The 10,563-nt window shown below is 44.4% G+C and overlaps 1 protein-coding gene across 1 annotated transcript in view; it reads left to right on the forward strand.

The window, feature by feature from the left end:
- cfap54 (cilia and flagella associated 54) overlaps positions 1–10,545 on the forward strand; it is a 32,380-nt gene extending 21,835 nt beyond the window's left edge. Inside the window, exons 42-68 of the mRNA XM_078286730.1 lie at positions 114–201; positions 382–552; positions 741–807; positions 1,005–1,190; positions 1,314–1,400; positions 1,515–1,634; positions 1,881–1,928; positions 2,435–2,576; positions 3,313–3,434; positions 3,939–4,093; positions 4,197–4,320; positions 4,691–4,855; positions 5,001–5,156; positions 5,567–5,713; positions 5,809–5,929; positions 6,055–6,378; positions 6,638–6,746; positions 6,918–7,014; positions 7,144–7,245; positions 7,506–7,632; positions 7,809–7,952; positions 8,050–8,222; positions 8,472–8,603; positions 8,701–8,807; positions 8,951–9,092; positions 9,840–9,923; positions 10,212–10,545. Coding sequence (XP_078142856.1) covers positions 114–201; positions 382–552; positions 741–807; positions 1,005–1,190; positions 1,314–1,400; positions 1,515–1,634; positions 1,881–1,928; positions 2,435–2,576; positions 3,313–3,434; positions 3,939–4,093; positions 4,197–4,320; positions 4,691–4,855; positions 5,001–5,156; positions 5,567–5,713; positions 5,809–5,929; positions 6,055–6,378; positions 6,638–6,746; positions 6,918–7,014; positions 7,144–7,245; positions 7,506–7,632; positions 7,809–7,952; positions 8,050–8,222; positions 8,472–8,603; positions 8,701–8,807; positions 8,951–9,092; positions 9,840–9,923; positions 10,212–10,337 — 3,566 coding nt within the window. The 3' untranslated portion in view covers positions 10,338–10,545. The remainder of the gene's footprint in view (positions 1–113; positions 202–381; positions 553–740; positions 808–1,004; positions 1,191–1,313; positions 1,401–1,514; positions 1,635–1,880; positions 1,929–2,434; positions 2,577–3,312; positions 3,435–3,938; positions 4,094–4,196; positions 4,321–4,690; positions 4,856–5,000; positions 5,157–5,566; positions 5,714–5,808; positions 5,930–6,054; positions 6,379–6,637; positions 6,747–6,917; positions 7,015–7,143; positions 7,246–7,505; positions 7,633–7,808; positions 7,953–8,049; positions 8,223–8,471; positions 8,604–8,700; positions 8,808–8,950; positions 9,093–9,839; positions 9,924–10,211) is intronic.
- The last annotated feature ends 18 nt before the right edge of the window (positions 10,546–10,563 follow it).

The raw sequence follows: 10,563 nt of genomic DNA on the forward strand, positions 1-10,563 counted from the left end.
GACTAAATGACAAGATCAAAGTATGGATTATCTTTGCCAAGTTGGCACAGGATGCACAGAGGCCTTACTTAAGCAATATTTATCTTCCTCTCCACCTCCATCCTTTTCTTCAGAGTATCTCCAGGCCAACAGTCATGACTCCCTCAGAGTCCAGGCACTGCATGACATGGGAAACCTGCAGTTCTACAACGGGAACACACGGTTAGAACTCTATTTAATCTCTAGAGTGTGTGTATGTGTGTGAGAGAGTGAGGCTACAGCACTGTGTTGTATGTATTTACATTCCATAATACTGCTGAAAACAAAGAAGTGAAGTCAAAAGTCAAACGTTTTCCTACAATTTTTGTCATAATTCCATTCCTGTGTATGTTTGATTCCCAGGGCAGCTCACTCATGCTGGTGTAAAGCAGTAGATTGTGCCCTGCAGAGCTCAGGTGTGTTAGAGAAGTGGGATGGGGTGTCCTGGGGGGGCGGCTCCCCGCAACACACCCTGAAACTGGCTGGGATCTGGGGCTGTCTGCAGGCTGCTGTGCTCACCGCCAAGATTGCACAGTAGGTTTCAGGAAGATTTGGTGTGCTTGTATGTTTGTTGTAGGATGACAAATGTTTGACAAATTGAGGTCATGTTGCATTTAGCAGTTATTAGTCCGATGATAGGTCTGATGATATACTGTATACTGTAACTGTACCTCAGGCCTCAGTGCCGTTTGCCTTTTTTGCGTGTGTGTGTTGATCTGCAGGTACATCTTAACCTCCGACATAGGCCAACGGACCAAGTGCTGTCTCCTGTCTGCTCATCTCTTTAAGGTAATGCCTCCAGCGAGCGACTATACTGTCTTTCCTCACAGCTAATAATAAATTGATTTGCAATTAGTACAATTTCCCATACAAGTAGTATTTTTGCTTTTGTGCTCCCACCAACTGCATGTGCCTTTGCGTTTGTGTGTGTGTGTGTGTGTGCGCATTCTGGTGTGCTTGTGTGTGTGTCCTCCCTGCTTCCCTAGTGTGTGCTGTGTTGCTCCCTACCTCAGCCCCAGTGCGACCTCCAGTACGCCTCCCACAGTCTGGGAGATGAACTGCTGCCTGGAGTTGACCTTTTCTCTGAAGCCCACAGAGTTCACCTGGGCTCCGCCGTAACCAGCCTCAACTTCCTGTGCTACTGGCTGTACACCACAGGGCACTACATCACGGTACACACACACACACACACACACACACACACACACACACACACATTGTTTGTATTGTTTGTTTTGAACTGCAATGCTGAGGTTAAATTATTAGTTTAGTCACTGTCAAATTTGTGATTTCAGCTGCTGCCCATGCTGGCCCTCTACCTGCACTTTGCAGGCACTGTGTGCCGAGATGTTCAGCGGACCGTTGAGGGCAAAATACTTAAGGTCTGTGTGTGTGTGTGTGTGTGTGTGTGTGTGTGTGTCTTCTAAATAAAAATGTTTTTCCTCTCATGGCTTTGTTTGCAGTATTTAATGTGTGTGTGTGTGTGTTATCTGCAGATACGTGCTCTAACTGAGCTGAGTCTGTTTGCTCAAGCCATAAAAGAGGCAGTTCAGCTCACACAAGGAAAGGGGGTCCCTCTGTCTCATGGACACAATATCAGCATAGACAATCCCCAGGTATGAACACACACACACACACACACACACACACACACACACACATATATACTCTCTCTTTTGCTCTTTCTCTGTCTCTCTCCCTATTTAAAAAACTATGTTATCACACAAAGTATTTTGTTAATTGCTGCCTCTGCACCACCAGAACTGGGGGAAAGAGGAAAACACTAGCAGAAACACTGGTGCAAACAAAACAAATACTTTCTTTGGGCTCTGACTCATCCTGCTCAATGTGTTTCCCTGCAGCCTGTGAGGAAGTTCCACAGCCACAAGTCTCTCCTGGACAATGCTCAGGTACTTCCTATATAGCTTTTCTCAGACTACTTTAGATCTCTAAAGAAGACATCAGGGAAGTGGAGGTGTTTTTTTGAATGGCAGGCTAGGATTAGAATAGAAAAATCCAGTACTAGTGCAAAAACATAGTTACACATGCAAAAACATAATTGTCACAACAATAGATAACTTCAATTCAACGTGTTTTAGATGAGGTAAGGTAGTTTCAATTTGTTTTTCTTGTTTTGAGTTTCTGGATGGAAAATGAGTTGATGTAAGGTGATCCCTCAGCCACTGGACAGACAAAAAAAAAATCGATATTGTTGGTGTGGTCCTCATTTGCTACTGGCCTTTTTCTTAATTCTCTTCAGGGAGGATTAAAAAAAAGAGGATGCCCTTCTCCGTCATTCCCAAACACACTTACATGCACGCACTGACACCAGTGTACACATACACCCACCACCCCGATACACACACACTCACACACACTGAATGTATGTGTATGTGGTGTTGGCGTTTGTGGTTAGGCTTTGGAGGACCTTGTGAACTGTGACCTGGCTCCAGAGGTTCGCATGCTGTATGGATCCACACTGTGCCACCGATGCAGCCTGGCCCGGGTCCAGCTGGTCCTCGCACTCAGTAGCACCGTACACAGCCTTCCTCTAAAAGGTTTGTCAGCTAGAGCACTCCCTCTTCTCTGTTATTTATTGAAGGTGCTGGAGGTTGATTATTAGGAACATGTGACATCTCTATGGTGGGTATAGAACCAAATAGGTTAAATGTCTTGTTTGCAAGGGTATAAGATGTTAGGGGGGCAGACGTGCAAAGATAGGGTCAGAAGTACAGTTGAGCCTCTGTCCTTTTTTCCTGCTACACAGAAAGTGCCCTTGCAATGTTTTCATTCATGTTCTAAGGTTTTGGTAACCATCAACTTCACTCAAGGGCAGGGTATCCATGAATAAAAAGGTAACTGACATGCACATAATTTGCCGGAGTGCCCTTTTTTTAACTAGAACCCCAGCCTCATATGCACAGTCCTTGAGATGGACATGCCCGCTACTTAAATAGATAAGGACCTAAGTTATCTTTAAGAGGGCCATTATGGAGTTATTTTAGTAGGTTAAACTTTTCATGTGCATTTTATATTTTTGGGTATGAGGAGTACCCACTTCCAACTACACTGCCCTGTATTTGTGTACTCATTCATGCACATTCACATTAAACGCATTAAATTTGATTTCATTCCAAAAGAGTAGTTGATGATCACACAGGTATTCATGTGTAAAGTGGGAACAATGTTCTCAGAGGCAAGTGTGTGTGTGTGTGTGTGTGTGTGTTTGTGTGTGCGCCCATGAATGTATGGGGGTCTGTAATTATCTTTCAGAGTCTCCTGGTGGTCATTCAGTGAACTCAGTGCACCATGAACAGGACAGGCCAGACACTGAGGGCTCCTACCTGAAGAGAAAAGAGTCTAAAGTGTTGGCTCTTGACTCCCAGAAGGAGAAGCTCATTCCAGAGAAGATCAAGGTAGGACTGCTGGGGGATAGAGCTAACTTTTTTCGATGGATCTTTTCTTTAAAGAGAGTACTACGGAATTTATGCTTGGAAATATTTTATTCTTGGCACTTGCCACAATTTGGTCTGCATGAGTGAACATTCACTGCCGTCTTCTATAGCCAGTAAAGAGAGAGGCTTTGTCCTGACCGCTAATCTGTCATATCTCAATTATGTGCAGCTCCATAGAATGTGAAATAGAAAACATGAAGAGGGGAAAAAGTTGCTCGTGTTCACAAATACTGATTGTAATGACCAACACTAAGAATGACATTCTTGAATTGAGCACAATGTTCCATTTAAGAGTGACAAACACGAGTTACTGTAACTGCTTGTCTCCTGCCTTCCTTCAGTAGGTATGAACCTTGATGTGTTGAATTTTAGAATTATTTTTATTTTAGCTGATTTTTCTTTGCCAAGTACTTACATAAAGTACAAGTTTCAGTTTAAGTGACCCTCTAATCTCCTCCGTTGTAGTTCATTTTGCTGGAAGGGGCGTTCCACCTACTGATGTCCAGTTCGCAGCAGCTCCTGCCTCGATCCCACAGCAAAATTGAGGACCTGGAACTGACCATAGAGGCCAACCTGCTAATGGCCAACCTCTACCTGCAGCAAGGACGTGCTGCACGCAGGTATGATTCCCTTACACATGTGCCTGTAAGTTTGTATGTGTGCACACATGCCCACATGTTTGTATACCCTAACTATCCTAACCATTTTAACATGCTCCTTCAGTTCTGATATGGCAGTGTCATCCTTGCTGCTGCTGCAGACGACTGCTGTCATCATGGGAGGATCGCCCTCCTCCTCTCAGAAACCTGCGTCTCTGCTCCCACATGCCAGGGCTGCTAGTGAACAGGTAACATACCATACTGTATACATATACATACACATCTATTTTTGAAAAAGCGAATCAGAGGTTATCTAGAGCCCTGTGTGTGCATTGTGCCATACATATTAGAACATATAATACATTTTTTGTATGTATGACAGAGTTGGAATGTCATTGTGTTGTGAAATACTATTTAATACTATTCAACTCAACCAAATACCCTATTTGGTTGAGTTGATATATCCTTATCTGGGTGTGTGGCACAAGGTGCAGATTGAAAAGGTGCGAGAGAGGCATAACCCAAAGCGTAAATGGGATGCAGGCTTAAAATCACGTATTAGAGAGAGGGCATTGGTCACTGTGTGTGTATGTGTGTGTGCATGTGTCCTGTCTACAGGGTAGTGGAGATCCACACGGTGTGTCCGGCCCCCTGCCTGGAGACTGTCCCAGAGCAGTTGAGGCTAGTGAGAGAACCGGAGCTGCCCTGTGGCTGCGCTGCCGACTGACTCTGGTCCGCAGCCTGGCTGCACACATCCCTGGCACTGCCATTTTCCCAGGTCTGGTTGTGTGTGTGACTGTGTGTCTGTGTGTGTCCTAGTGTGTCTTAATTTTTCACTTCTGCAACTGACCCTTTCTTTCTCTGTCACGCTCTCTCTTTGAATCTGTGTGTGTGTGTGTGTGTGTGTGTGTGTGTGTGTTCAGGTAAGGACAGTAATGAGGAAGCAGCGCGCATGTTAAAGGAGGGTCTTGAGGAATGTGCACTGTGGGGAGATCCAGACACTCAAGCCCTTTTGCTGTTAGAAGGTGCTACATTGGAAGCACAGAGAGGACAGCCTAAGGATGTCAGAATCTCACTGCTGCAGGTACACACACACACACACACACACACACACACACACACACACACACACACATACACACACACACACAAGCCCAATGAGTTAAGTCCTCAAAACTAACAGCATCTTTACATCCGAGGGATGTTAAAAATACTGTAGGGGGTAGATTCAAACATGCTTTGGTGTACTTTCAGGACAAGTGGAAAAATGCCATTATATTTTAATATGAAGTTCAGTAGAAGCTATGTTGTTGTGCGTAAAAACACGGCAAATACATGTAGGTCATAAAGAGCTGTCACTTGTACAAGCTGTACAAGCCGGAAGTGGTGTTTCATACGTTTGTTGCTGAGAGGTAGTTCCCTATGTGTGTGTGTGTGTGTGTGTGTGTGTGTCTGTGTCGGTGTCTGTGTCTGTGTCTGTGTCTGTGTGTGTAGGAGGCAGTGAGCCTGCTGTCAGGCCGGACATGCATGCCTCCAGGGTCCAGTGTGACTCTGGCTCGGGCCACCTTGCTGCTCAGTGACCTGAGAGGAACACACAGCACCACACTGCTGGAGCTGACACAAAAACTACTGCAGCAACAGGTACGCACACACACACACAGACAGCTAGTATTCCCGAAGAAGGCAAAAGTTACAGTATTAACCTTTTCTCCTCTGTCTCCATGTGATTTTTACAGCTGTATGTCTTTGGTCAGAAAGTGGTGTTGGAGGATGGAAAGGTGTGTTTCCCTCTACCTGGGCCCAGCAACATCTACCTGCCTCACCTCCCCCTGCTGGCTAAGACCACTATGCGTATTGGTAAATAGAGAATTTGATACTCCAACAGGGATGGAAAAGTTGGATTCAGTACATTCTAAAATTTAAGTTATGTTCTCAAATTTTCTCAACTCAATGTACCAATCATTTCCGTGTGTTTTTCCCAGGTCACATCCTGGCTGTCAAGGCCATGGAGAGACCCGTCTCTGCCCAATCAACAGAGTCGACCCCCAGGCGGCGTTCCCTCCAGTCCTCCAACCAGACCGAGAGAGACGCCCAGGCACCAAGTCCCTCCCTGAACCACCTAAACACCTCCAGTCCTACCAATCCCCCCATGTCCAGCCCCTTCCAGATACCCGGAGTTTCCCCCAGCCCTGATGTGGTCCAGGCCTGGCATGACGCTCACAAGGTGCTGCAGTCAGCACTGACTCTCTCCCAGTCCTGTGCCTACAGAGACACACAGCTGGAGGTTGACCTGCTCTACTGCCGCGGTGGGTAGATGGACACATGCATGTGTCAGTGTATGTATGTGTCAGAGAGAAATAATGCTGAGGACAATCTGATCTAGTGCCATAGTATATTAATTATTGTTATGAAACTTAGATAGCTAAATTCTTATTGATACATTTTTAATAGGTTATTCCAAGAGCTGCTCATAATATGAAGGAGAAATTACTGTAAATGCAACCTATAAATGGTTGCACTTACTGTAGGTCACTTTGTGTTTTGTGTGTGTGTGTGTGTGTCCAGGCATTGTGGAGCGCAGTCTGAGATATCTCAGTAAAGTCAAGCGACAGGAGGTGGCTGGGACCTTCCTGGAGTGCATCCAAACTACAATGAGACGCTGCCACAACCTGCCGTCAGTATATAGTCTTAAACACTGTGTGCCTGTGTGTGTGTATTTGTCAATGGGAATAGTAAAATGAACCATTTATCTATTTATCTGTTTATTTTTAACAATAAAACATGTCTGGTTGTATGCTCTTATTTCCTCTGTATGTGTGTGTTTGTGTGTGTGTTTTTCTCTCAGGATGCTTCGTAATTGTTACCTGGAGATTGCGCTTCTTTTCCTCCATGATTGGCAGCACACCCCACACAAGCCTCCAGCCCCTCTGTCTCAAAATAAAGTATGTATGTGCGCGTATTGATATATTGTAGGTCGTTAAGAAGTGCCAGTGACTTTCTTACTCTTCTTCACTCCCTCCTCTCACGTTCTCTTTTCCTCCCTTTTCCTCCACCAACCTTCGCTCATTCAGATCTCCCACTGGAAGCGTTTGCTGGCCAGTCTGAACAGACGGCTGACTGCAACAGAGGGACACCTGCTGCTCTTCTGGATCTGCCTTAGAGGAGCTGCCATGGTCTGTACAATACACTTCCACTCAGGACATAGATGAATGGATGGACAGATAGGTGCCATTGTTCTGTAGCTCAATGGGTAGAACTGGGGCTACTGTAAAGTGCTTTGGGTAAAATCATCCAAATTACATATAGATGGAATTCATATAATGGATGTGTTTGTTTCATGCACCTAGAGTTTTGCTTTTCAGCTTGGATCTTCATTCTTAGGTTTGGCATAATATTCATCTTTAGCTAATCCATATATTGTAATAATGTGCAGGTGTTGAAAGCCATGTCTGGCTGTGGCCAGCTCTGTGGCTCCATCGGAGGTGAAGGAGATGCACTGTCCGAAAAGACCCTAAAATCTTTGCCCGACTTTGCCACCAATGACCTGCTCAACCCATGCGGTAAAGTTAATATACACCAAGCTGCTTTTGATATTTGCTTATTGTCCAGCCTCCTTGGTTGCTTTACTCTTTATTCAGACGGTGGTCAAACAGAGAAAGATTGCAGACAAAGAATGATCAGAGTATCCCATTATGTGTTGTACCTCTTTGAATTAAAACATTGTGTATGTGTGTAGGTGGTGTGTACTCAGCCAACCCATCACTAGAGGAAGAGCAGAGCTTCAGGGCCGTAGACAGGAAACACTCTCAGCTCACTTGGGTCCACATGACTCGCTACTACACACACTTGCTGAACCTGCAGCAGACAGCCAACGAGCCAGGTGAGTGTGTGGCTGTGTGTGTGTGCTTGAGAGAAAGAGTTTGAGTCGGTAGTCATGCATATACTGTATATTTGTGAGTGTATGTGTGTTTGTCCAGTGTGTCCTCAGACTGTGGAAGGCCTGGCATCATTATCGGGAGACATTAGCGCAGCACTTCGTCTGTCTCAGCTGCACAACTTCTTCTGCTCACACATGACCGACTACAGAGAGAGCTGCTGCGCTCCTGAACCTGCACCTGCTGAGATTATACTGCTGCCGCAAATCGTACAGGTACACGCACACACACACACACACACACACACACACAGAGGTCAAGAAAGGACAGAGATGACCTAATGTTAGAGATATTTCTCAAATGATATAAAAAAGGCCTCACGGCTCTTGATTTGACTTGACTTCTCATAATTCAGGCCAGAATTAAAGGTGACTGTGTGACTTTGACTTGAAAATGATGATGGGTTTCATTTCAATAAAGATCTTTAGCTGGGATTTCAGATGCTTGAATTCATTGTGTTCCAGCTGAGCCCCACATTGCAAGCCTCTTTAGGCCGGGAGGAAGAGCTCTACCAGTGGTCCATCTCCACTAAGCAACAGCTCTGTTTACAGTGGCACCGGCCTGCGCTGAGCCCCGCACCAGGATACCAGGACATAGTAATACTCACACACACACACACACGCACACATACTTTACAACAATGCATTATGATCTGTGTATCAGTGTATGTGTGTGTGTGTGTGTATTGTTCAGGTGTTTCTGTTGTATGGCCACAACAGACATCCCATGTCTGCCACAAGAGGATCAACCATTGCTGTCAAGGGGCTGCAATGTGGACAACATATGATTAGAATAGAGAGGTAGGACACAATCACACACACACACACACACACACACACACACACACACACACTCATGCATGCAGGCAAATTCATTCTCTTTTGTGTCACATACAGATAGATGCCTGATTATGTCACTGTGTGTGTGTGTGTGTGTGTCTCAGGGTGAAGGCAGTCCATGCAGAGCTGTGTGAGATGTGTGTGTCAGCTAACATGACGCTGTCTGTAGCTGCCAACTTTGGCTGCACCTCAAGCCCCAAAGCCCAGCAAGTCAACAAGAGAGAGCCCATTAACCAACACATGGCGGTTTGTGCTCTCTATTATACACATCACACACACACACACACACACGTTAACACTGGGCAGGGGGGGTTAAGTATAAGTATGAGAAGTTATTTAACATATTTTCAAATATAAAGCTTTGAGTATCATTGTCTTTGGCAACACACAGTTCAAGCCAGCTACTGGATCATTTATAGTATATGGAGAGCCTTTAAATGTAGAATAGTAATGTTGGGGGAAATATGCCTACTATACTATTTTCAAATCCAGTCTACAAAAAGCCTACTTATCAGCAGATAATACACAACATTATGGAATATACAGTATAGACATATGCATAGAGATTAACTGGTAGAGGTGAAATTATCGTACATTGTGGGATTACTATGTTGATATGGTTGTATGCTTAATGTGGTTTATTGCCAGTATTGGAGTGATGCCCAAGGAGGTTGATATACTGTGATTTATGACTTAAGACCCAGGCTTAAGTCCAGGGTCATCACACGCTAATTTAATATAGTCATAGCCTTTTGCTGACAAAACTATTTTGGCTGAATTGGGCTGACATCGCCCCACTGCATACTAACATAAAGCAGCCTACAATCTCAGAATGAAAGGTACAACAGTGTACCTTTTTTCTGAAGGTGTACAAGTAAATTCACAACTGCTTCATTCTCTTATCACCAGCCTCTCATCAATATAGTTGGGTGATAACAAGAAGTCCATTCTCAAGAAATTGGTGTGTGTGTGTGTGTGTGTGTGTGATTCCAGATGCTGAAGGAGAAGATTCTGAGCTGTTGTTTGTCCATCAAGTATCTTCTGCAGCCAGACTCAAAGTCTGACCCGCTGACCGAGGTGTCTGATTTGTTTATAACACATAAATGCAGACAAACATGTACACACACACTACAACTACCATACCATGATAGTATAATACTGTGCATAGTATATACATGATCACACTCATTCACACTCAGGTCTCTCACAAACCTCTGTAAAATATTGAGATATATTGTGATATTCTTTATGTGTTCATACCTGTACAGAAAATGAAGTTAAGTAGCTCACAGTCCTGTATGTGTTTGTGTATATCTACGTGTGTGTGTGTGTGTGTGTGTGTGTGTGTGTTACAATCTCTGTTAGGTGCCGTTTGAGATCACTGTGGAGAACCTTTGTGACCTTGAGCGCTGTTTCAACCCAGCTGGTGGCGCTATAGTGGACGGCTCGGCTCTGACAGACTGGATCCTTTCTATCCTCACAAACTCCTGACCCAACATTGATCAGAAGACCTGACAGCTGATTATGCAAATTAGATAGTAGTTATATTGCCAAGTGTGATTCTAACCTTTCATTCACTAACCAGAAACTTCTCTGGATTTGCTTCAAAATTTTACTACCTTATGCTAGAGTGAATGACACTTGTAAGAGACACTCACAAAAAAAAACAAAAAAAACGTTTTTGTGTGGAAATAAAAATGTGTGAGAAAATGTCCAA

The sequence above is a fragment of the Centroberyx gerrardi genome, chromosome 11 (assembly GCF_048128805.1).
Source record: "Centroberyx gerrardi isolate f3 chromosome 11, fCenGer3.hap1.cur.20231027, whole genome shotgun sequence".
Taxonomy (NCBI): domain Eukaryota; kingdom Metazoa; phylum Chordata; class Actinopteri; order Beryciformes; family Berycidae; genus Centroberyx; species Centroberyx gerrardi.